General features: G+C 44.7%; 1 protein-coding gene across 2 annotated transcripts in view; it reads left to right on the plus strand.

Moving 5' to 3' along the window:
* Nucleotides 1-27,662, plus strand: part of esamb (endothelial cell adhesion molecule b) — a 44,491-nt gene that overhangs the window by 12,634 nt on the left and 4,195 nt on the right. Inside the window, exons 1-4 of one of the 2 annotated variants that reach the window (XM_036537065.1) lie at nucleotides 14,275-14,349; nucleotides 22,208-22,353; nucleotides 23,415-23,616; nucleotides 24,374-24,529. In XM_036537065.1, coding sequence (XP_036392958.1) covers nucleotides 22,228-22,353; nucleotides 23,415-23,616; nucleotides 24,374-24,529 — 484 coding nt within the window. In that variant the 5' untranslated portion in view covers nucleotides 14,275-14,349; nucleotides 22,208-22,227. Of the gene's footprint in view, nucleotides 1-14,274; nucleotides 14,350-22,207; nucleotides 22,354-23,414; nucleotides 23,617-24,373; nucleotides 24,530-27,662 lie in introns of those variants that run through there. The other variant, XM_036537064.1, reaches the window with a different exon arrangement.

Here is a 27,662-nt window from a genome sequence, read left to right on the forward strand (position 1 = left end):
TGGTCTTAATATCAGATCAAGAGTTTGGGCTTCGTTCTGTCTAAATGCAATGCGTGCTGCACTTACACATCCAGACACTTTCTCCATTTCTTCCATAGGGTTGTGAGCAGTTAAAAAAAAAAGTAACTCCCTGCTGAAAGTCATGATTCAAATGGTAAGGTAACATGCATTGCTGATAGGTACAATTAGACCTACGGAGAGAGTTTGTGAGAGAGGGACAGGGACGCCGAGGGAGAGACCACAGCAGACGTCAGGATGGGGCAGTCCTTCCTATTTTATCCAGCCAGGGAAGACTACGCTCAGATTGTGCTAGAATTGTTAAGTATCAGCAAATTTAGCCCCAGGACTTAAATCTCAAAGAGAGGCTGAGCTGAGAGACCGGTAGGAGCTTTAATCCAGAAGCTTGCAGGAGACCTGCCTCAGACACTCCTTCACCTCAAAACGCTCATCTCTTTTAATCAGAATCTGTCTCTTTTAATCAGAGGGCCCGCATTCCCATGTAAGGTTGTGAAATGTAAGGGGACATTATGAGAAAGCTGGTTGCTCAGACCAAGGGAGATATTAATGATAAACATTTCCAATTATAAAAGCAGTGCAAATTTAAGCACTATAATGAATTTGCAACAGGTTTTGGCCACCATTCTGGCATTTTATATATACTATTATACTACGATTATGCTATTATTGCTGAATGAATTAACAGCAAATGAGCCTGCTGTTACATATTACAAATGTACTATTTAAAGAATTTATTTGCAGCCGCTGCTTGTTATTGAATAGTTACGCTTTATTGAGTTTGACATCTCGAAATACCAATTTCCAACCTGTCATGACATGAAGCCTAATCCATGCATAGTAAATTACTTCAGAGCTTTCAAGGCTGTAGCCTTCAAACCTTCAAAAACCCCTCCAAAATATTGATACCCCATATTCATATTGGTGTTCAGTCCCATATGGACTAGACAAAATAATGGAAAAGTACAGACTATTTATGGGTCCCTTGAGTTCTCATAAGTCGTGGTTTTTACCATGCTTTTTCTCTCATTTGAAGCTGAGATGGACCTTCAAAAACCCCTACGAAATATTGATACCCCATATTCATACTGGTGTTCGGTCCCATGTGGACTTGACAAAATAATGGAAAAGTTCAGAGTATATATAGGTCCCTTGAGTTCTCATAAGTCGTGTTTTTTTTTCTGTGCTTTTTCTCTCATTTGAAGCTGAGATTTCCCGGCAGAAACGCGGCAGCTGTGAGTGGCGGAGCTGTGCTGAAAGCTGCTCTCAGCAGATAAGCACAGATTGTGTGGAGTTTGCAGCACTGAGACGGTTTCATTTACCCTTCCTAACGGCGGAATGGAGTCACACGCCCGCTCAGTTCGCAGGGACGGAGACGCTCCACTGATCACAGACGTCATTCATGAACGATTCAGAAATGTGTGCGGAAACTGTTAACCTTCGTACGACTTATCCCTATATGAGCTGTATGTATAATATAGCCTACTTTTCTGTTTATGATATTATTTTCAGGTAGATGGAATGGACTGGATGAGCCACAATTTTCCTGTGTATTCAAAGGATTCTAAAGGATTCTAAAATAATGCTGTAGTTCCATTCAGTCATCTCATTTGAGGGGTCTGACCCCAAATGAGATTGGACCATACCATACCTCACCATTCAATAAGACACAATGGCACAATTGTTTTGCCATTCTGAATTACTCCACCACTAGCTTTGAGTTGTTTATTTGTTCTTGGTGAACTGGGCTGGTTGAGCAATGGCCTGAGCTCGCCTATGTAGTCCATACTGCTTGCGTGACATTTTTTTTTTTTTTTTTTACTATTTAGCATTTAGCCTCATTTGCCTGCACTGAACTTCTCCTGTTGTAATATGATGGATGTGTGTCTTCACACATTAGGCTGCACATTTCACAGAATTGCTGATAGATCCTTAGAGAGAGGTTCTTCCCGTCCTTTACTGGAAATGTGTTTCATTATTCAGGACTCTACTCAATGACATCATAATGACCTCATTTAATACTTCTCTTCTGTGACTAAAATACTGTGGTTACGGTTCTCTCTTGTGGATTGTAGGCATCTCACAGTCCAGCCCTGAATTCGGTCACATTGTAAGGTTTGCCGTCTCCACTGAAGCGTTACTGCTACCCCTAAACACACTGAGAAGGCACTCGCGCAAATCGTGAGTTATGGTGTCTTGCCAGCAACAAAGGGAAAGCTATACGTGAGGGGGGCCTTAGTGTAGGCGCTGGTGATGTACCAAAAACTCATTCGGTGGTTCACTGATTCAGACTTCAATCCTTCTCTGGATTTGAGGTCAATGCAGAAAATGGCATTGTGTACACCGAAACCCTTTCTGTGTCGTCATGGCCAGAAGACTGAGGATTCTGTGAACCGAGCCGTCCTTTTGAAGCAGGTACGTAGTGTCCGTGTGGAACCTGCACAATGGTTTATTTGCATAAACACAAAGCCATCAGGTGAATGTGATGCTTCTGGGAGGTAACACCACTGCTCACGTGGCAGGAGTGTGAAAAGAAGGTGTCTGTGTCAGAGGGGGAGTCAAACCCATTCGCTGTCCACACAAAGAGACCAAAGTGTGTCACCTTTATTTTTTATCTTACTACATTCTGAAGGTGGTGGCATGAAAAACCTCTGCGTAACACTTTTCTTTTCAACAGAGCAACACACAGTTGGCTTGGTCTGTGACGCTTCTGAAATTGGAAACGCTGTAAAAATTTGACAGCAAAAAGAAAAGGTCCCCCTTATCATCATCCAGCGATCAAATAACTGTCAGTCTCCCCCCCCCGCGAACCAGAGCAGATTAATCATCTTCAGAATTAAGATGCTGACGGGCAAATAAAATGATTACAGCCCTCCACCCAGGACAGATCAATAGCCATTGAAAACCGCCCGCACTGCCGCTGAGTACTTTCGCCGCTTTGATCGATAGGGAAAGGGATAAACAAAATCGATCTGCAAATCGGTAGAAACCGGAGCTTGCTCGAAATGCCACACGTGCGTGTGCGGTGCATGGGAGATTGCACGCGGTAACGGCAGCAGAAAGCATGGGAACGAGAGTCCCACGCCCTTCCAGGAAACGCGAGAATCTTCGTATGAAAGAGCGAGAGCCGAGCCCCTCCCTGACTCTGCGCTCTGCACAAATGAGTCACCATGACCAGGACCTGGGAATTGCTTAATTGCCACTGAGGAAAGAATGCACACCAGAGCCTAGTTTCTCCAGACTTTACTGAGGCACAGATTTATATCCCCAATAAACGCCGTACTGGAGTGGGAGATCGCAAATTGGGAAAGGGATATTCGGATAATGGGGTCAGATTGGACAGCAAATTGAGGTCATCTCCTTCCTTAGGAGGGACATGACTGGCTGCCTGTGTGTGCAGGGTCTCTCATAATTGCTTGAGAAAATACAGGCTGGTTGTCACAACTGTGAGGGTGTCCAAGAAATGGGATCAATGAATTAGAGGGGCAGACAGTTCAATCAGAGTCTGATTGGACAATGCTCTCCCTCCCCAATCAATTCCATGTATTGTTTTGCAAGCTTTTGAGTCCAGCCACTCTGGGGGTTTCGAAAGAGTTTTTCTTTGCTTTTCGAAATATGCTGACATGCTTATTCCAGGGAGAGAGAGTGAAAGAAAATTTATGATGAATTGAAATTGCGTAAAAATTGAATAGTTCTTTCCTGGTACACCTGGGTCATGTGTCAGGAGTCCCCTCTCCCTAACTCCCCACCTCCCCTCTCAGCTGCCTGGCTCTCGGAGATAAGCCCCACATTTCACCGTAACTGTACTGCCGTTCACCGATGGCAGCGATAGCACCGTCGCAGTGGGTACAGAACTCACTATTTGCATGTGAATATGAGCTACATCACAAACTCTGTGCACGGGGGCTGCTACAGCCGAAACGCAGGGGGAGACATCATCTCAGCCCCGGAATGAATTATGATGAGCTCCCGGTTTGGGGAGTAAAGACGGAGAGGGGCTATGGTGGCACGCAGAGACTCTCCCTTACGGGGGTTTGAGATACACATCCACGGGTGAAAGGCTTTCTGTAACCTGCGCACAGATTTCTTCTTTTATCTCTTTGATTGCTGCCCCCTTTTTAACGGCAAGCAGTGAAATCTTTACGGCATCTTTAATTTGTTTTGCTCCTTGTTTTATCGGATCTGCTTGTAGAAGCCATTTTAAACAAGGGCTGATAAAAAGAGGTGCTGATTTGGTGAGGAGATTTGGGCCCTGATTTTAATTCCGTGGTCGACAAAACGCATCCAGCACTGTTATGAATGTGAAATTGTCAGTGCAGTCTGAATACACGTGTGTATATTCTGCATGTTCATACTGCAGATTAAATAGAATCAAGAACAACATAACATAAAGTATCTACAGGTATTAGATCATTTTCCAATACGTGCATACTTTTCTGTTGCATTATTTTTCTGTTCCCATTTAGTCAGGACTGTGAAATATGGAGGACAACTGTATGTATTTATAAGAGCAGCCCCAGCTTTCCTGAAAAGGGCAGCGTGCCCCACATTCACTGAAAGTCTCCCCATCCCTCTGCTCACAGGAACAGAACAATGTGGCTTTCAGAGGGTAACCTAAGCCCCCACCATTGTCACCTGTGTAAGGGCTCAGAGACAGAATCTTTGTTTTCCTTCTAGAAGGTTTTGTGTGTCATGGCAAAACAAGCTCTGTCAGAGGAACACTTTCTGTATATATATATATATATATATATATATATTTAAAAAAGTAAAGATTACAGGTTATATAATACACAATAATCACTGAACAAGCAGTAAGAAATATACAGTACATACACTGTATGCTGTATGTATAGATATAGAGCGCAACAAGTAACCATAACACTTGTACTAATAATGTAATTGGAGCATGGGAAAAATGTTTAAAAGGCACTGAGCAATCATCTAGCACAGCGGTTGTCTAGGGGAACATAGCGGTCTAGCACACCAAAAGCCTGTGACATCACAGGGTCACTTACTCAAGGTGAAACGCACCAGCTTTAGTTCTGAAGGAAGTGAGAGTTATGTGCATCTCTCTCTCTCTCTCTCTCTCTCTCTCTCTCTCTCTCTCTCTCTCTCTCTCTCTCTCTCTCTCTCTATCAAAATGGAGCCAGTGGCATTGCAAATTAAAAACAGCAAAGAACGCATCTCAGGTTAGATAAATAACTGGAGCTTGTCCATTTTACCTTGGACTGGGCTCAAGAAGATCGGATTTTTTTCCTTCTTTCTCAGTTCATCATATACTGATGAACTCTGGTGCATGAGAAGCACCAGAGAAATTTAGAATAGCAAATAGTGCAGCGGTAGATATGTATAATAGGTTGTGAAAAGGGTGTCCACCCACTCCCTCTGTATTAATCTACGTGGGGTCTTGATGTTTAATGCAATTGTTTGGGGAATTTAAGTGGAGAGCCGCCAGATTAAGATGCGGCCTTCTTATGGCGTGAAATCCGCATGTCCCCAGCTCCCTCCCGCTAAAGACAGCTTGGGAGAGTAATAGGATTAGAGAGCACCGAACGGCTTAGTGACCCGGCCTGAGAAACACCCAATCCCCCTCTCAAAGAGCGCAGCAGGCCCGCCCGGGACCCGTGCGGTCAGGGGCCCCGAGAAACACACACACACACAAACTTGCTCACACACACACACACACACACACACACACACACACACACACACACACATACACATACATACACACACTCGCACACACACACACACACACACACACACACACACACACACACACACACGCACCCGTCCAGCCGGTCTAATCTCACCAGGTGCTAATCATGCACAACAGGGACACCTCTTAAACTTTCCCACTTGGGATGATCCCAGAGACCTCTCTCTGGTGCAAAGACACCAGTGCAGACGTCACCATGCAGTTGGAGGAAAGGGAGTTCAGGGCTCCCTCACTCAGAAGAAATACAGATAAGTAAAAAAAGTAGTATTCTCTGCCGTTGTGGCTGGCAGTATTATCATTTATAACGTTATGCTTATTTATGTGATTATAAAGTATTTATTTCTTTATTTTGTAAATGCTCTTAGCCAGAGCCACAGAGACAAGCTGTGTTGTAAATGCCTGCTGTATCACAGAAACAGGAAGGGCAGCTACACCATGGGTGCAGTGTGGCCTGTGGGCAGGGCCTGAGAGTCCAGCTGAAAAACAGGTCCTGAAAATGAGTGCACAACAGTTTTAGAGTCTCTCTCTCTCTCCCTAGCACACCTGCATGGTACTGACAGGTACACTGATCACCATGATGCCTGGGCTCATTCTCACTCGATTGCTGATGAGATTTTTGCTGCTGATGCATGCTTTTGAGTCATGTTGGGTTGTATGCAGTCCAACCTTCACGTAACTGCTGTTTGCTGTGGGTAAGAGCATTTGGTAAATGACGCAATGCAATGTAATGCTATTTTGAGGCCTTCTATTTACTGAAAACAAACAAGTCATGATATTTACACAGAAATGTATGTAACAGCCATTTCTATATTTAATTTAGACTTGTTCTTAAAACCACATTGCACTTGCTTAAGGTTAAGGCTTACAAAAGAACAGCATTCATGTTTTGAAAATATTTTTACATGTCATATTTACAGGAATATGGGATCATTTCTTTCCAGCTCCTGTGAGCCTCAATAGTCCTGCCTGTCACCTGGATCACACCTCTCTCATCTCACTGTGTCCAGTGTCATAAATCTAACCTGGCTGGTGATAAACACCCGCACAAACAGACAGGCGTTTGTCTCCCGGTGAAACGGTCATTTGTTTCAGTCTCACCTGCTCTCACCTGCACTGGTTTCACCTGTGGTGGCCCAGGTGCGAGACAGAGCTATGGAGAGGTGTCTGAATACTGGGTGTGAGTGAGGGGCCCTCTCTTTTCCTCACCCTCTCTCTCTTTCTCTCTCTCTCTCTCTCTCTCTCTCTCATCCTTTCTCTCCCCGTCCCTTCCTTGCCTATCTCTCTCTCTCTCTCCCACCCTTTCTTCCCCACCCCCTTCCCTCCTCCCCTGAACAGTGTTACTGGTCAGTTTTTTTGTTTAAAATAAGCCTGCAGGCACCTAGACTAAGTCTGTATGAATGTCAAAGTAAAGGTTATGCGTATTTCAATATTAAATATCATAAACATGAAAGTTTTATGAAAGTATTGATGGTTTTAGAAATTAACAATGATTATAGTTTTTTAGATATATAAACACTGCTGTTTATCTAAATCTGGTAAATTTTACATAAATGTAGGCTAAACACTAATCAGATTGTACTTCACTGTCATAGAGAGAACAGGACACCAACTGCAATTTCCCATGAAATAGGACACTACAGGCAGGAAACATGAACCTCACAGCCTGGCTGTGGTGGCCCTGGGTGGAGAGGCAGATCTGTCATTGCGTCCAATAGCTTGTGATCCAGGAAACAGCTACATTCACATGACTAAATAGATAAACACATGACTAATTGTTGAAGGTGAAAGTTATTAAGACTGAAAACAATTTAAGTGTAATCCTCTCTCACTGGAAACAAAATGGTTTGTTTATGTTTTTGGTTGCTAGAACATTCTCCTCAATGAAGGATATGATTGTGTGTTACTTTTGCTAGCTTGCTTGGGTGTGTGCAGCCATGAGAGATACGGTTATCTGGGCAGGTCCTTACCGGTCATAGTAGTGCCACTTCCATGCACACCTGGACTCAGGCAGAGTTGTGTATTTCCCTTATTGGGAACAGTTGCTTGTGTCTATTGCCGCATGTATGTGCTTTTGGTAAAATGACTTTATCTTATTATTGTGTCTCCCCATCCAAACAGATACTTGCCTCTTAAGTGGCTCAAAATATACACAATACAATTTTGGGAAGAAAGCATAAGTTGTAGTGATAAAAATTCACGCAATACATCCACAGTCCATCATTTTAAATTTATTTTATTATCATAATTTCACTTCCCAGGCTGCATCAGTCCATGCATTTCTGAAGTTTGTTTAAATGTGCTGAATATTTTACAAGACAGCATTAATCAATCTAGGATTTATTAGGCCACTAATTTACCACAGAACACATTGCAGATTTGGTCACATAAGCCAGCCTTACTTTATCCAGAGGTTAGAACGCTGAAGTGATGGTGTGCGTAATGTCTAGCCATCCTAAGCGAAGTGACTCATCGTAACTCAGCTGGCCCCCTGGTTTCCTCTCAGCCTCTGCATTCCTGTAGTACCTCTGACCCCAGAATCACCACGTGAAGCTGACCAGCTGTTCACTGCAGCCGTCAGTGAAAATGTCCCAAATTCAGCCTGCTGTTTTTTTTTTTCTTGACAAACAGCAGTAGTGATTGCTCTGTCTGTATTCTAGATGAGCACAAACCTCTTGTTCATCTGTACTTTTTAAATAAAATAAAATAATAAAATACAGTAAAGTACTGTCTCATTGATATCTGTAAGCAAGACTTTCAATGAAAACAATTTTACATTACATTATTGTCATTTAGCAGACACTCTCATCCAGAGAGACGTGCATAGATTCCAATTTTACATGCTATCCATTTATACAGCTGAATATTTACTGAGGCAAATGTGGGTTAGGTGTCTTGCCCAAGGGTACAGCAGCAGTGCCCAAGCGGGGAATTGAACCAGCATCCTTTTGGTTCCAAGACCTGCTTCTTACCGCTATACCACACTGCTGCCTGTGGGGCATAAACTGAGTTTGTATGATGTCAGAGTGGCCAGTGTTCCCCTCCTCCATTAGCACAGCACTGAGGCGCTAACCGGGTATGAGCTGTGATGGGATCTGGATTGGATAAGAGTCATGTTCTGTTTGCTGCTCTGCCCGATTAACCTTCCAGCTCACTGAATGCCAAACACCGCATCTTGGCTGGAGCACAGCGCCTCCCTGTCAGTATTTTCTCTTTTGGCTCAGGTCCGCAGCCTCCTGGACTTTTCAGGCATACATGCAGAGGTTTCCCCTGATATATCCAATTAAATGTGCGACAACCAAAGCAAAACAAGGCTAATCAATTTAAACGCACTATAATTTGATCTTGTCGTTTACATTAGAGCGCGAGCCCAAAATCATTTCCTCTTCAGCGATTCAGGGACAGTCCTGTGTCCTGGCTGTGCCTCTGTGTGCTGCTTTCCCAGTACAACCATATGAATTTCCACTGGTTTTCCCAAATGCAGTGTCTGTACCTGTTGCACAGTATTTCCATTGCGAAGCAGTGTGAGAGAGAGGTGTAGTTTTATTAACTCATTAGTTTTATTAACTGTTCTGATGTCGTGTTTCCAGCTTTGCTCTCTTGTGGTCCCAGAGAATGCCATAGCACGGATCAGGTCCTTTTTTTGGAGCATTGAAATGATCCAGGTTCTCATCACAATATCCAGGGAGTGTGAAACTTCATGGCACTGTATACCATTCAACCATGCAGTAGCTGATTCAATGAATACCCGATCTATGATAACCCCACGAGTTATGATGTGACACTAATCTAATGTTCAGGGATGGACACATTATTAATATATTGTATTGGGCAGAAGAGATGTGTCGGCATTTTCTTTGTTTTTAATTTCATGGCTCATCAACTTTGCCTTCATATTAAATAAGGATGAATCTTTAAAAGTGTGGACTGTTTGCTCTGTACAGTGGTGGAAATGGCTTTACACACATTGAGTGGCTGTAGTACATTTTAATTTGCTGCTAGCTGTGGACACATTGTTTATTCACCTTTTGTTCACAGCTGTATTGATTATATCTCAAGAAGAAAATCACATCGGTATAGATGTTTCTCCCAGACCATTTGGCCGTTTACAGATATCCCATCTTTTAATCAACTTAATTGCAGACAGTATAGATTTATATTTTGTCATGTTTGTCATGTATTTTATAGAGCATGTAGATGGAAGTATTCTGTAACTTCAAGGGGAATTTAACTCTGGGAAAAATTTTATAATGAACATATTATATAATTTTTTATTCTTACAGCTTTATTATTTTGTTTCTTCTTTTGCTTTGAGTGTTGGTAGTACTGGTGCACTGTGCCGAATGTGTTTCTGGCTGAGACCAAGCAGGTGTAGTGCATTATGGGAAAGGCCCATTTGAAACCATATTGTAGACATCTCTGTAAAAGGAGATGATTTGTGCCCTTTGGCAGCTCTGATGCTGAAATATATGAGAGCTTTACCAAACATGATGTACAACCAAAAGAGAGAGACATGCTGATGATTATTAGTAAGAGCTTGGGGGACCTTTGTCCTTGACTAATGTTGTTATCTGTGATCTGAGGCCAAATAATGGCATGTAGCAAATCAGCTTTTTTTTACTAAAGATTATGCAGGTGAATAGGTGCTAGGAAAAAATACTGACACCAATGGCTAAGCTAACAGTTTTTATTATTATGGCAACATTACCAGATTTAATATGGCTGGCATGCCCTTCCCACTGTAATAAAGATTAAGGGAGAGGTTAGGGAATTTTGATTCAGCACATTATATTGTCCTTTGTTTTTGTACGTGTCATTTCTGTGTTTCTGTGTGTCATTTCTATGCGTCATGATTATTCTTAGATCGTGCCCTATTGCACTGAATAGAAAATGAATAGTGATTGTGAGAATTTTCCGGTTGCTCTGGGGTTCCTATGGGGGGAGGGTTAGCAGCATCAGTCAGGTGACCTCAGCTGAAGGAAGCAGCTGTACCGTCTTACAGGAAAACCCTTTTTTAATATCTTTTCCTTAATGCTGTCATTTACAACTTCCCAGAAGTCACTGCCCGTCAGGGATAGTGAAGATTTATTGAACTGAGAAAATGAGACCAAAATTTGGTTCAATTTAGTTACTTTTTTTATAACACCTTTCATACAGTAGTACAGGTACAAGTAGCACATCATGCTCTACAGGTAGAATAAAACAAAATAAAACAGAATATACCAAATATAACAAGTAGAACAAAGTTCATAACAGGATTTACATAAACGAACAGAAACCAAAATGAAGTCCCGTATCGACAATAAATAAAATGGCAAACCCCCCCCAATTAAAAAAATTTGAACAATACTAAATAAGTAAATAAACAAATAAATCAAAGTATGTAACTCCCTACTCCATGCGTCTCACCCCCTACGGAACATTCTGGGTCCCGAGCTGCACACTCTCAGTACTGTGGATGTCAGCTGGGAAAGCATGTAAAAGTCCATTAACACAGTTTGCCTAAAGAGAGATGTTACAATATTGGCATTTAGCAGACACTCTTATCCAGAGTGACTTACTTCAGTTACAGGTTTTTTTTTTTTTTTTTAATGTTATCCATTTATACGGCTGGATATTTACTGAGGCAATTGTGTGTTAGGTGTCTTGCCCAAGAGTACAGCAGCAGTGCCCAAGGGGGGAATTGAACCAGCAACCTTTTGGTTACAAGTCCTGCTCCTTAACCACTATGCTACACTGCAGACCACTACAGGATAACTTTTGAAATCCAGATCATGTATCCATTAAAAAATCATTGGCAGGGAAAGGTGACTGCAGAATGGTTTGAGAGTGTAATACAATCTGCCCTAAAGGTGCCTTTCCTGATTGGATCATTTCTAGTTTCTAGTCTACTTTTCTGGTGTACTTTTTTAAAGATTCACTGTTGCACTGTGAATTTGCTACTGAGAAATCTACCCAGTGAGCTATGGCGTCTTTCCATTTGTTGAATGATGATATATTCTGATTTTCAGAGTGAGGGAGAGAGTGACCCTCTCTTTATACAGGTACTGTAGAAAAGTATTTGCCTTACAGTACAGGGAAGGTAAAGGTAAACTGTAGACTACAGTTACCACCAGTGAAAGCTTGCTGTACCTTACTATGTAATTTCTGTGTTAAGCTGAACCTCATAGGTGCCTTATGTGTGTACCTTTCCTGTGCTGGGATTACTATCAGTGAACTTGAATGAAACCAGATCTACTCCCCATCGCCCTTATCTCCAATAATGACTGTTTCTCTCTCTTTCTCAACTAAGCACTACTGTTTGTTGCCAACTGATGTTATTTTTATTGTTGTTAAAGTCAGTGGAGTCAAAAGAGATGGGAATATGAAGGAGGCTGGGCTAGAGCGGAATCTGTGTTTGTTTGGAGCTCTGGGGATCTGGCTGCATGTGTGTTAACATTGTCCAGCTGGATGCACAGGAGCACCGTGGAGGCACTCAGGGGGTGACGAGGGAAATTCAAGTGGGAACACGGCCATTGGAGCCATAACCAAAGCCCTGTCCGTGCCATGGAGAGACCCCGAACAAAGGGCTGAGCGCATGATGACGAACTAAGGGAGAGCCACATGAGTGTGTGTGTGTGTATGTGTGTGTGTCTGTGTGTCTGTGTGTTTGCTCTCTGAGGTCAGAGCCTGGCAGCACTATGAACCACCTGAGCCACTGAGAGGCCCACAGTCCCCTACAGCTGTATCTCTCTCCTGAACTGCTCTGAACCCTAAACCCAAACCATCTCCCACTGTACTGAACTCTAACCCTAAACCCAAACCATCTCCCACTGTGCTGAACTCTAACCCTAAACCCAAACCATCTCTCACTGTGCTGAACTCTAACCCTAAACCCAAACCATCTCCCACTGTACTGAACTCTAACCCTAAACCCAAACCATCTCCCACTGTACTGTAAAATGCATGTCAAACTTAAGCTTAACAATTAATACGTATGTTATTAAATACACAAACACCCAAACTACAGTAAAGTTAGTGGATCAAAATGTTACAATTTAGAATGATGTAGTAAATAAGATAATAATTTTAATCACAATTTCAATGTGATATACCTTGATAATGCTAATTAAATGCAAACCTGTCCTCTCTGAAAAGTCTTTCTTTGATACACAAATTCTGTGGAAAAAAATGTTTTCATCTAAATTCAACTTGAAATTAATTTTCAAACACAAGTGAAACTATCTTTCCCTCTGGAAGCTACAAGACCACAAAAACGGTCCATTTCATTAGTGTATTAGGTAAATAATCATTATAATTTACATTTATATTAATTTAAATTAATGAATTGTTCTGTATCATCAAATCACTGCTTCCCCACATTCCACTGTGATATCAGTATTAGGCCTAGTCTCTATCCTCTCAAATTCACTCTAAAGTTCATTTGAACTTTTTCCTTTTACATTGGGTGAAATATTGCAAAGTCACTATCTTAGTATCATTTTCTGTCTAGCTTAGTAATGTCACTTTGCTGATGCTGAAAAATGTTCCAGGTCATTGGCTTTCACATCAAACCCACAACTGAAAGTTATTGGTCATTGGTATTCGGTGCCAAGAGCACCTCTAAGTGTGTTTTCACAGAAGTCTTTCCCATTAAAAAGTCGAGGAGAACATAAATCTGATATGAAGGGGAGCACATTTTTGCTAAAGACAGGGACCCCACCCCAAGCACAAAGATTACGTAACATCTCTTAAAAACTGCCCTGCTGCTATAATATCGTATCAGCTTTGCAAAATGGTGCTGTGTTTCATGCTAAAAGGAAGCGTGCATGCGCTAACAATGGTCAGAGTCCTGTTGTGAGTGAAACGAGTGTGTGTGTGTGTGTGTGTGTGTGTGTGTGTGTGTGTGTGATTGTACATGTGTACATTTCAAAGGCTGCGTTTGAAAAAAGGATTAATCAGAAGCTGGTTTTACCCACCAACACATGAAGGATTTAGTGGACAGTTTTTTTTTTTCTTTTCAGTGTCTAAAAAATATGAGCATTAACCCTTCCCATAATTCATCTGAGAATCCCCCACACAACCACCTCCATCACTTCAAAAAATCCCAAACTCTGCGTAGTGGGTGGGTCTTTTCACTGACTGTAATCCCCTGGAGAGGCATGGGTATATGGAGTGGTCTTATGGAGTGGTCTTGGGCTGTCCTTCACTCGTCGCTGTTGAGATTTAATTCTCTCTCCGGGAGGTCTGCATGCCCCCCTGCTCCTGCGGCACTTCTCTGATTGGTCAGAAAACAGGCGCCCATCAGATGTCATGTGCCCGAGTCATTATTCTAACGTGAAGGAAAATGTTATAGCCAGCAGACTATTCCTCATCACACATGTTGCTCATAAATGATTCCAATTTAATTCAGACCATGAAATCTGATTTACAGACACGAAGAAAATCAGCTCTCATGTCTCAGTGTGTCACAAGACCTTTGGAATGCAGATAAGGATCAATCAATCAATGAGGATTCATTGTGTGTTTGTTTTTTAATCTGCAGATATATACAGGGAGTGAAACAGACCTGATGAGTCCAAGGTCTGCACAGTAAAGTCATATCAGCGTTGAGCTGCTAATCCAGTGCAGAAGAGCAGGTCTGTAGATACGCTGAGCCTGGAGGTGTCAGGAATCACACCACCCACCCGGCATTGTGCAGTCTGATATTCCAGCTGTCCTATCCTTGGGCCACAGGCATTTTATACATTACTTTACGCCACGGAAATGTGTTCCAGTGCCGTGTCTCTCCAGCATGACTGGCATAGCGATACTGAATACCAACATTGATATCTGAGATCACTGGTCTGGATAATGAAGGTGCCCTGCAAGGCTGGTTTGATGTGTTGGGACATTTTGCCTGCATGTAGGTTTGGTTTTTCCCGTGGTGTAAAATGTATGTTCATCGAAATCCCATAGGAAACCTGATCCTGATTGACCTGCTTCCTCTTCTTGGTCTTCCTGTGCAGTAGATGAGTGAGACAATGACGAGAGGCTCAGAATTAGACTCTGTCTGCTGCAGGAAGTTATTGCTCCGAATACCTGTGTGTATGCGTGAGTGTGTGTGTGTGTGTGTGAGTATGTGTGTGAGTATGTGTGTGAGTGTGTGTGTGTGTGTGTGTGTGTGTGTGTGTGTGAGTATGTGTGAGTATGTGTGAGTGTGTGAGTGTGTGAGTGCGTGAGTATGTGTGTGAGTGTGTGTGTGTGTATGTGTGTATGTGTGAGTATGTGTGAGTGTGTGTGTGTGTGTGTGTGTGTGTGTGTGTGTGTGTGTGTGTGTGTGTGTGTGTGTGTGTGTGTGTGTGCCTTTGTGTTTTCTCCTGACCTGCATGTTTGTGCACCGGCTAATTCTGGACCATGCTGCAATCTGTAGTTTTCAGGGGGCTTCAGTCTTTCCTGTCCCCCTCTCTTTGCACAATGCAAAGGAAGCTGTGTTTGTTCAGGGTGTAAATACATGATGGTGGCCACTGGGGTCTCTGTCAGAAAGATTCATCCGGCATCAAACATGCTGCAGACTGCCTTGGCATTGGCTGAAAGTGACATATGTATCTTTAAATAAGTTCATTACTTCAGACTTAATTCCACATGTATTTTCATATGTGGCTTCATTTACTGTAATAGCCAAGCAAATGATTTCTGTATTGAAGCATGACCTTATTCAGTGCAACTACTGAATCAATTAGGGCACAACAGTAGTGTCCTGCCTCAGAGTTGAACCTGCAGCAAGACTCTATCCGAACTCCACTCTCTGTACTCTCCCACCAGCTTGGCTGTGTGTGTGTACGGGATGTTCCTCAGGAAAGAGAGTGACTGTAGAGTGCTGTTTGCTCATACTAATGCCGTTTATACTCCTGTTGCCTGTCACTATTGTGAGGGGGTGCATTTGTTGTTTGCACACAAGGGGTCTCTCCTGCCAAGCGGCAGCTTCTCTCCGCCCCCCTCATTCTGCGGGGCTTAAGTGGGATCTGATTTGGTAAACGGTTAATATAACCGTGCCGTACTGAGCAGAGCCAGATGAGATGGGAAAGGAGATCACACAGCCTCATAATTACAGCTCCAATTAACCTCCCGCTCCCGAACTCCCAGGGCCCGGCTCCCCGAGCCGCTATCGGCCCCCGCATCACCCGAGCTGCTGCTGGAGATGAAAGCACAACCCTGCAATTACACCCCGCGTTTATAAATATCTGCGCTGCACACCAAGGTGGAGGGTTTGGCTCAGGAGGGGAGGGGGGCGCCGGGGGGAGGTTGGTGATGGTTTTGGTGCGATTGCTTGAGTCTACCCTGTCCCTTTTATTTCCTTCCAAGATGGCCGCCCGGGACCGTGGGCCCCGTTCTGTGTCGGGCGATGAGCGCCGTGTACTGATTGGTCCGGCCAGGTCTCGGCGAGGGGCAAGTCACCTGGGGGGGAGCTCAGTGTATCAGGCCCATGCTGCCTCTAACCCCCCCCCCCCCCCCCCCCCTCACCCTAGTGCCTGGCAGGCCTGTGTCCATCCGCCTAATGAAACTGCCTACTCTCTTTGTAGGGTATCAAATCAAATGAGTGCTCCATCAAAGGGACCCAGAGCTCTCACAAATAACCCCCCCACCCCCCCAATAGAAAAAGCATCCCTTCATCTCTGTGGCTCTGATCCCAGCACGCCTGTCCCTCCGCCCTCGTTCTGGCAGACTGTGTCCCTCGGTGGGGTCGTGGGGACCGGACAGCATGCGTCCCACAGAGGGCAGCAGTGTGGCTTTGCGGTCAGCAGCTGGACTTGAAAGGTTGCCAGTTCAGTTCCCCAGGTGGGGCACTGTACCCTTGAGCAAGATGTGCAAACAGATCATATTAAAAATGTAAGATGTGCAATCTGCATGCATAAGGGTGTCTGCTAAGGGAAATAATGTAGTGTAATGTGTTGTATGCTCTACTCTGCTTCAAAGTACAGCTGACTGTTTTTATCGACGCGGACAACATCTCACTTAGCAAACAGAGTGGGGGATCAAAGGTCATCGGCACTACTGCTGCAATAGGCCCAATACAAAATATTTGTTCAGCTTTCTGATGCCAGACAGTCCGGGGCAGCCAGCAATGTCAGGCACAGGTAGACAGCAGCACCTTCAGGTGAGTCTGTCTCCATACATGGTTTTAGTCTGCGGAAACAGAAAGAGGAGCCTAATGTCAGCAAACAGGGGGTCATCCCAGGAAAGCAGGCCTGTTCAAAAGAGGTAGACTCCAGGGTTCCTTCTGCCTACCAGGCCAGCTTCACTGGCTGTCCTCAACGGCCTCTGTCCTCTGCCACGGAACTTCCCCTACCCTCCCATTGGCCGCCGTTCCCGATACTCAAAGACAGTCTTGGTCCTGGCTCCTCAGCCTGGCTTTGGTTTTGGGGCTCCAGGTATTTTGATCCAGGCATAAAAGTCCTCCCGGCATTTGTGTTTGACCGGTGCGGGGCTGGAAATCTGGTCTCTGACCCCAGCGTTTCACGCTCGGGCCCGGTAGTCTGCGCCTCTCTGGCTTACCTCAGCCTGACGTCACAGGCCTCGCTCTCGCTCACAGCAGGTGGTTTGCAGGCGTAGCCGGTGACTCGGCCGGGGGTGATTGAGTTATGTAAACCATTGTAACAGTTGTCATAATGTCACTGCTAATGTTATTAGGGGGATGGACCCAGGGCAACATATGGAGGACCACTTTTTTTTTTCTTTTTCATATTGAGCGGCATACCCTCTTCGTTGAGATTATCTTTAATGCATTATTTAAGTCCAGTCCATCTGCTTGCGTAAAGTGGATTAATATTTCCAGCCCTGAAAGGGGGGACCGAGTCTGCACCATTCGTCTCTGCGGTCGGTGGAGCGAGAGCGGGGGCCGGTGGGCTCAGCTGCCCCCCCACCCCCCCCCCCTCCAAAACACACAGGCTCCAGAGCAGGAGCTCTTCCTTTGGATCTTTATCTTGATGGACACTTAAGTGCAACGATATGTCCAATCCACTTTAATTAATACACTGCTGCATTCCAGCTCATCCTCCTGTATCTGTAAGTGATCTCATAGCGTGCCTGTGTGCTATAAAGAGGTCTGTGTGTGTGTGTGTGTGCGTGTGTGTGTGTGCGTGCACATGCACATGTGCATGCCTGTGTGTGTGTGTGTGTGTGTGTTTGTGTGTGTGTGTGTGTGTGTGTGTGTGTATGCATGTGGGAGTGTTGTTTATCTGTGTGTGTGGTTGCTGTGTGCGCACACGTGTATGTTTGTGTGTGTGTATACGCACGCATGTCCTTGTATGTGAAGTGGTTACCATGGGATTGCCCATTGAAGAATTAATTTAAACACAATCAAAACTTAAGAGGGATTTAAGACATGGCTGATGAGATCGCACTCTCAAAACTGCTGAAAATAGCTGCAGAGATTAAACTAATGTAATCCATTTGCAAGGAGCCCTGCACCCCCAACCCAGTATTCATAATTTAAATGCCATCTGTTTGAACCCCCCCAACATGGCCAAAGAACCCCAAATAAGCGAAGCCCCCCCCCCCCACCGTTCCCCACAAAATAGAGCTCCCAGTGTTCTCCTAGTCACTTCCAGATCGCAGGGTCATGAGGTTTTCTGTGACTTAGTATGGCACTATCATAAGCCTAATTCTTGAGCCGCGGCTTACCAATTTCCCTCTTTCAAATGAGAGCCCCAGCGATTGTGCACCGTGCCTCCCTGTTCCCCCTGACAATGCGCCCCATTCACGGCGGAGCGAGGACCCCATCACGCCCCACGGATCTGCGCCCCCGACACCCATTCTCCTCCGCCCTCAGATGTGCCTGCACTCTCAGGGTGGGATTTGCGGTTATTTTAAGGTGCGCTCAGACTCGCGGAGATCGTCTGAAGACGGGCATTATCACAAGACACCCGCGAGGTGACTGTATGTAAGAGGAAAGATTATTTAAAGGGCCAGAGAGCAAAGCCTGGGGGCTGATGGGAACTGGCTGCCTCTGGTCTCGGGGGTTTGTGTGCTTCACATTTTCAGGCGTGTCTGTCAGAGAGGATCTCTGCTATTGAAGGAGAAGTGCTGGATAGCAGTGGGTAGTGGGATATTCACACATTCCTCACCACCATGACTGAGTGCACACCTGTGTCAATTGTTCTCACGTTTACTGCTTCCATTGTCGTCCTCTCCCTGGAAGGATACAGGAAGAACACGTTCTCAGCTTCCTGAATGAGTTCGGGTCTTTAGAAGTAAAAACCCATACGTGACCACTGTCCAGGTGCAGTTTCAGTTGAAAGCTATTTAAGCTTGGAATAACAGGCAGTTAAAGAGGACGTAAGTAGGCAGCCATGCTGGACTTAGGTCAGTTACACAGTTCTTACTGATACGTTCCCCTGGGGACCAGCAAGGCTTCAGGTTTCCTCGTTTATGCATAACAATGTCACTCCTGTAGGTTTGCTGCCCCCTCTTGGTTGAAAAGGGTAGTGAATTCATCTCTTGCTTGCTGATGTGTTATTTGTCAATGTCCTCTGAGCCATAGCTTTATTGCATTTTTTTCCCCTGATATGCACTGTTTATCACAAATGAGGTGTTTAATAAGAAGATTATCCCCTCAATTACAATATCCGAGAGCTATTTTTCCCCAAATAGGCAGTGCTGAATTTGAGCACACACACAGAACACTCTGCACAGAACACACATAATTGTGGTAATTCCCAGGGCTTTAGTTTTCATTGACAGAATAAATTATGTTTAGACAAACAAACTGTGATGTAACGCATATAAAGAATGTTAATTATTGGGTCGTAGTAAGTGTCCTTTAAGCTCCCGCTAAAGATATTCTAGAAATGCTAACCCCAGCAGGACAGTATGGATGACACATACCTGCACGGTAAACACTGGATTTCTTTATGGATTCCCGTGTGCCTCTAGGTAATGTCTTTTCCATGAGTCAGCAGAGAGGAGGTCTTTATGCGTGCAGATAGCTTTGTATAGGGTGTCACCTGATGGATATGTCACAAAGCTTCCCTGGGGGTTTCGGAACGGTCGCACCGGTCGGGCGTTCGCTTTGTTGGGGGGGTGGGGAGAGATGGGACGAGTCTCGGCACCTTCCGGAAACACTCTGCAGGCTGTGGGCCGAGGCGCAGATGGATGCAGGCCAGCGCTGTGGGATTAGGGAAGATTTTCCTTCATTTAATAAACAATCGGCGATGATCAGTCCCGGGGATAAACCTGGCAGAGTGCGGGAACGCAGCACGTTGGCACACCCTGCCTGTCCTGCAGGGCGGTCTCCACGGAGACCTGCCGCCCGCACCGCCATGCCAACGCCAGCGCCAAGGCCAGCACCAGCGCCGTGCCCTAATTCTCGCCCCTGTGTCATCGGAAGAAGAAAAAAGCTGAATATTAGTGGCACAAGCCGTGAACATAAATGACAGCAGTGTTTGCAGGGAATGGGCTCTGACCATGGCAAAGGTCAAGGACAAGGTCAAATAAAGTAAACTCACAGATACTGCTGTTTAGGCACTGTAAAGTCTTAGAACAGTGTTAGTTTTAAACTTTTCACAATGGTGCTGTTCATATTTATTCATGCCCCTCTGCATGTGACTATGCGTGTGTGCATGCATGTGTGCGTGCATGCCTGCGTATGTGTGCATGTGTGTGTGCGTGCATGTGTTTTTGTATGATGGTTGTGTTTAAAAATGACACTACAGTGATGTCCATATTTACTCATACCCCTGTGTGTGACCGTGTGTGCATGTGTGTGCGCGTCCATGTGCCTGTTTATGATGGTTGTGTTTAAAAGTGACGCTAGAGTGACGTCAATATTTATTCATACACGTGGTCACATGCACAGGGGTGTGTGTGCATGTGTGTGTTTTTGCGTGTCTATGCGTATGTGTGCGTGTGTGTGTATGTTTGTATGAGATGTTTGTGTTTACAGGTGCTAATAACTCATTATGAGAGTGGACAGAATGTCCAGATGCTCCAGTCCGCCCGGGTGGATAGATGCCTTAGCGATGGCATATTACCATCATTACCATCTCTGGAAGCTGCGCGTCATTGATGTGATATAGGAGAGCAGCTGAAGGATTGCACAGAGAGATTGTGTTGTAGGATTAGCAGGGAGGGTCTTAACTTACCGGCTTCACGTCAGAAATTAAAGAGGAGCCGCGGTGGCAACGGGGTCAGTGGCGCGCAGGGTTAATAAGAAACCACGGAGTCGCTGCAACTTTAAGCCCGACGCGAGATGCCAGCCTGACGTCACAGATATGCACATTCGCGCTGTCTGTAATTCCCCCAGCTGAATTCAGTATAATTCCAAAAAGGGGGGAAGACGCAGGCACCACGTCTGAACAGGAGCCTTCGGTTTCGCTGTGGGACAGTGCTGATTCTCCTCCAAGCTGGCTGACCACGACCTCGCCGTGTGCTGGGATCAGTTGATCCACCTCCAGCTGACTGGTTCGGGGGACTTTCTGCCTTGTGAGTTTAGTTTGGTCACGTCTTCCTCATAACACCTGCTATGAATCTTGCTCTCCTTAGTTGTGGGGCAGTGTGCCCATTCCATATTGTCATTGTGTGTATAACCTTGCATTCTCCACATGTTGTTATAAATTCTACTCAAGAAAATGTTACTTTTTTATTTAAGTATATAGAGGAAGCTTGGTACAGTCACAGAAACCCTGTCTCCAGATGATATGCTTTAGGCAGCTCGACTGGCACTCCAAGGAATGTTTCCAACCAATTTGTTGAAATGCATTCATGTTGCATTTAAATCTGAAACTGTTGCTATTAGAGTAAATATGTTTTAATTGTGTTTGTTAGCATGTCAGTGACAAGACCGCTGGCAGTATTCCGCTTCAAACTTGCAACTGAAAGTACAGCTTCACTGACGGCTCTAGTCTCAAAGCTTCAAGGGTGGATTTTAACCAGCAGTTGACGGTGTTGAGTAATTTTAATTTCGGAGTTCTTAGATACACTGAAATATGCTGCATAAAATTGAGAGGACGAGGGTTCCTTTGAGAAATGAGCGTTTTGGAGGATGGGATGAAGCGGTGGTGAAACTCGTGACCAAGATGAGATGCAAAATACAGCAGTACTCAGAACATAAAATCTGTTGTTTGGGTTACGTAAGCACTTCAGAATCACATGGGAGAAATACAGATTTTATTTCTTGTATTAATAAATATATCCCACCCCCACCCCTGCCTTCTTCATTCGTCCTTTTTTTTTGTTTTTGATTGCACACATTGTGTTATGCATTTGATCTCATTGCTCTGTTGCCCCCTACCTTGGCTTTGCATTTATCCTTTACAATCAGCAGGGCTGGACATGTATACATCTGTCCGTGACCAATATTTGCGTGGATTAGTGTTTGTAGCTGTGTTGGATTATGATGGTGTTGGTGTACAGAGCAGTACTGGATAACCACTGTGATTCTGGATGCTGAACACTGTGGCGTCATTGGACATTGTCTGCCTCCTAAATAAAGGCTCTCCTCTTTGCGCTCCTCTCCAGGTGATTCGCAGAGGGTTGAGATGCCCCGGAAAGACATGGAGGTGATAGAAGGTCAGATGGTGGTCCTCCAAGCCTGGTACAGCCCCACGTCCAACATAGAGCAGAACTCAGTCATATGGAACTTCATGGCCAATGACACCAAACAGGTACAGAGTGCGGGTGTGTGTGGGTGTGTGTGTGTGCGTGTGCGTGTGTGGGTGTATGTGTGTTGGGGGGGGGGTCATTTTCCTCTCAGGGTCTGCAGTGGCATGAAGAAGAGTACAGTTTTTGTTTTGGGGATGTTCTTCTTCTGCATGGGATAGTAATGCATCTACATTCCCCTGTTTTGTGAATGGATTGCAGAAGGTGAAGAAGGGGAGATTTGGATTGGTAGTTCAGAGAAACATTATCAGAAAGACTGTTTAATTACAGCTGTCATGCCAACTGGGACCCCCCCCCCCCTTTCACTGTTCAGCACAGAGATCTCCACACTCCTCTCCACGGTCACCTCCCTCCCTGATCCCAGTGTTGGAGAGCATTAGCAGATGTGCACTGTTTTCCTGCCATAGGACTGCCCTGCTTTGATCCAGGGTCTAAAGGTTGGGGAGAGGGTGTACACTGTTAGTGGCCGGAGGGATTAGGCATGACCTGGCGTCTAACACCACCTCAGAGGTCCCCCACCCCGGAGAGATAAGAGGGTCTGAGCGGGGACGCCGGGCGAGGCAGGTGACACAGCCCTGCTAATGACAGATCCATGGTTGCGTGGAGAGCCGACCCGCGGGCCGCGAGCCCTGCGTGTATTCCTCTGTGGTGATTACGATAATCTTCGTAGTTTCACTGGCCGTCGCCTGAAAGCTTATCGCAATAAAACTGAAAATCAGCCTCAAATTCAAACTCGACCATCTGTGCTCATAATTTTCCGGATTATCTTTATGAAGACGGTTTGCCTCTGTTATACAGTTAATCTGGAAAAGCTTTGCTTTGGAAATCATCAAAGAGGAGAATGGTGAGGGGTCTGCTGAATGTCAGTTTTCCCTCTGTGTTTTCACATCAGACATGATGGAGCTGAGAGGTTGGGTATTTTAGTCTGCAGCACTGCTGGAATTAACCCACTCGAAATTGCAGTGTTAAGTGTGTGGTGAAGCAGGCTGTTGCCATGGTAAATGGAACACTCCTCTGGTTCTTCTGTGAAAGCTGTAATCTGGTGCTGCCTCTCCCCTCTCCCCAGGTGATCACCTACAGTGCGGGACAGATCGGAATCGGCAGTTCCGAATTCAAGAAGCGAGTGAGATTTGCCGTCACCATGCCCTCCACCAACCTGTCGATCATCATCAACAACACGCAGGAGTCCGACTCGGGACGCTACCTGTGCAATGTCATCGTCCCGGGAGAGTCAGGCCTCTCCGGGGAGCTCAGCCTGACCGTGAAGGGTACACCCCCCAACCCCCCCCCCCCCCCCGATTCGCTCGGAATCCAAAATACAGAGTCTTCTCATTCACTTAGCATCTGATTTTCATAAACACATCCTCAGCCACTAAGCACCTGGAATTCATAGTCACTTCAACATCTGGGATTGAGAACCACTTCCTCATCCGCTAAACATCAGAGATTCAGAATCAATTCACTTCACAGAATCACAGACTATAACAGTGGGGGAAATACAGTCTTAATTAGAAGGATACAGGCACAAGGTCTATGTAAGGCATTAGATAAGAAAACAAACACAGGGGTTGTGTGCAGTGCATCACTAGGATGCCGTGAGAGGTAGCAGAAGACTGTTCATAGGCAGGTCATTCCATCACTGAGGAATATCACATCAAGGGATGATGCTTGTGGTGACTTGTGCTTGGAAGGTCAAAATGTCTTAACTTAAGTACTTCAGAAAAATCAAACTGCGTTATCTGAATATTGTGTTTGATGATTATTTTCATCTGTATGTCACATTTTCACTGACCAACACCATCAACTACCTCTCAAACTGTGCTCAGGAAACCCCATGTGAATCAGTCATTAGCATAAGTGTGAAATTTCATTATGGAGAAAGTGTGCGCCCTATCGAAAACCACTGTTCCAGGACAGTGAATTAAAAGTACGCTTTGTAACAACGATGATTATGTTGTTGTGTTGTTGTGTGTAATCTTTGTGGTAATAATAATCATAGCCTGTTTCTGTATCGGTCTCCTCCAGTTCCACCCTCGATCCCTGTGTGTTCCATGACTGGAAAGCCGGTGCTGAAGGGAAACGTTACTCTGAGCTGTCATTCGGACGCAGGGAAACCCGTCCCACAGTACAAGTGGACCAGGAGCACGCCGGTGTCCGAGGTCTTCTTCTCTCCAATGCAGAGTGAGTCCTCCTCGTTTCCACACGTGGTGTTCTTACCAGTGTCCGCACAGCAGGTCTGACCTTCTGCTAATCGCCATCTCTACCCACAATGCCCCTCTGCTCTCACTGCGAGTTCCATCTGCTTCGTTAACAGCCTGATGAGGCCGCACGCGGTGAGGTGACAAATGAGTTTCTCCTTCAGTCCTCCTCCATGTAATGTCCAGGATGTGACTCTGCATGTTAAACAATGACAAGGTGACTCCAAAACAAAATCGTGTGCAAGTCACGCCCCACACCATGCTTAACAGTTATTAAACAGTCATTAAACGCTGCAGCAACAGCAGATTATCAGCAAGAACTGTTCATTAGAAAAATGGTCTTTGATTGATTGATCCCAGCAAATGGTTATGTTTGAAGCACAGTTAGGTTTGAAGCAGGCCTGCTTTTGGGGATGCCAGATTGGAAACCACAGATTCCTCATATCTGTCCACTGAAGGTTAAATCACAGCTTCCAAATTTGTGTCATTTCTTTCTGAACCCCCATCACTCTGTCATTCCCCTCCTCTGTCCTTCCCCTGTGGGCTGGGTCTTAACTCGGACAGATTGGATGGCTGTTGATAAAAAAGGAAAAAAGCGCATGGAATCATTTGTGGGATTATTAAGATTCATTTGTCTCTGACAGAAGAGCACAGTCTTTTATATTTTTTGTTTTTTATTGATGCCAAAGGGAACAGAGACGGCGTAGTGCATCTTTCATAGTGATCACAGTGGGAGACGCTCAATCAATCTCTCGCAGCAATCTTTTCACAGTTTACTGTAAAAAAAGTGATAATCATAGCAGCAGCAGCCATAGTAACAGTAGTGATTGTGTGAGTTAGTGACCAGGAGTGTTGGTGTTATACATAAAAAATAGAATGTTCTAATTTTTTAAGACATAACCTGCCCTGTGACTGCTTATACCACATACTACAGTCACTACTGAGGTCATCATCATCTGTGAATGTAAAAGCTGTTCATTTAAAAGACCTCCTCAAGAGAACCAATAATAATAATAATAATAATGCATTTTGCATTTAATCAACGTTGGGCTACCCGCTGCTCTAGGTGCTACAGTACCAGGCTTGTTCTAAGATTGCAGCACTGAAATAAAACTGGGAAATAATGGCTAATAACAGATACAACAGGAATATGTTAAAATGTGCTTGACCGGTGACTCTGAGTTTGCTCAGTCATCACCGATTCATTTTACTGTGTGCTATAATTACAGTGTTCCTAATGGCTATTTACTTGATAACATTATATTATAATTATAAGATATAATTGAGTTATAATTGAGTTTATATAGAAATAATCAGGTTGTTCTGGAGGAAACAAGAATATTTCTGCCAGCTATTCATATATTTAGTGTGTGATTATACGCTCTGTTTGTGGAACTGATACAATCTACCTATGTCACATAGCAACAAAACAGTTTCATTTAAGCAGGTTAAAAATTAATGTCGTTGTAATTTCTAGTTTCCTCCTTATTTTAATTCCCTGTTGTTGCAACATTTAAGACTAATGCAATCCATGCCACCAATCCCATCATTTTCTCCCTGAGCCTGTCCCACCTTCTCCTCTGTTTCCATCTTTCATTGGCTGTCTGTCTCTGTCACTCTTCTCTCCTGTGTGCTGGCAGAGTGGAGAGCCTGTCCACAACCCGTGCTTGTACTGGGGTACCTTGGTAAGGGACTGACTCCCCTCCCCCACCCTCTAGAGCCCAATCTCACACGCCGTGTGAGCCAGACTAAACCTCTTTTGTTTAGGGGTACATACCCATGTAGTGGAGAGAACCACAACAGCTGTGGAGCTGTAGTTTGACATCCACAGGGCTGTTGTTGTATAGGTTGTGTACTAGACTGAGCCCATTTATGAAAGCATGCTTTTCAGAATTGCTTGCTTTCCATGTGGTAAAATTAAGGTTGAGCTTGAGCAATTGCATTCATTGGGCAGACGCTATTATGCATAGCTACTTCCAGCACATAATAACAGAAGCGGATCCATTCAAGCTGAATGAGTGACAGTGTGAGATCAGGCCAACGGCACTCTCAGATCAGCGACTGTGAGCGTAACACCGTTCATTACATTACATAAACTGAGTCGTAAACTGCTGGATGGGTTCAAGTGTCTCCCAGCGTCCGTGTTAGCGAGAACCGCGGTCCTGCACGTATAGCCTCGGAGAGGATGGAAGGCCATTAAAGGCTGAAGACTCTAAATCAGTCCCTGCTCCGGGTTTGAGAGCTACTGGGTAATCTTCTGCTGTCAGGGCATGCAGCCTAAGCGCCTCTGAGTTTATAATGTGTGGCAGTGTGAAGATGGCATGGCAATGAGGGCATCAGTTGCATGGTCACAGCTGCAAAGGTAGGTAGGCCACTAGAAAAATCCATCAAGATAAGGCAAGTAGTATACTGTTGCCTCAGTAGAGTTTAGCATTCAAAATCTGTTTGAATGAGTAGTTGTCTTGTGTGAATCTTACTTCCACTTCCTTGAGCCCTTTCCTGCCCCCTCCCTATAGCTGTGCCCCCCCCTGTCTCGTTGCTGTCACAGCAGCAGACACAGGGAGACATTACATTACATTACTGATATTTAGCAGATACTCTTATCTAGAGCGACTTTCGTATGTTAGTCGCTCTAGATATGTTTTTACATGTTGTCCATTTATATAGCTGGCGATTTACTGAGGGAGCTGTGAGTTAAGTACATTGCCCAAAGGGTACAGCAGCATTGCCCCAACAGGGAATCGAACCAGCAGCCTTTTGGTTATAAGCTCTGCTCCTTACAGCTATGCTACACTGCCACCCACTTGCCACAGATCACCTGGCAGAACAATGAACAACTCCTGCAAATCTCACTCTCCAGAGCAGGCACCCTGCCTCTCTCCAGCTGCCCTGGATACTTACTTTACCCGAGAACTGAAATAAAACCACAATTTCTAATCTCTCCACAGCGCTCATTTATCTGGCATTAGCACCCTTTGACCTATCTTGGCAAAGATGCTACCAACCAACGTTTTAAATTTATCCAGGGTGATGTTCTGTGGTTGTTGTAGAAATTTTCAATACAAATTAATATGAATACAATAATTAAAAAATAATAAAAATACATAGTAAATCCT

Source organism: Megalops cyprinoides, chromosome 9 (assembly GCF_013368585.1).
Source record: "Megalops cyprinoides isolate fMegCyp1 chromosome 9, fMegCyp1.pri, whole genome shotgun sequence".
Taxonomy (NCBI): domain Eukaryota; kingdom Metazoa; phylum Chordata; class Actinopteri; order Elopiformes; family Megalopidae; genus Megalops; species Megalops cyprinoides.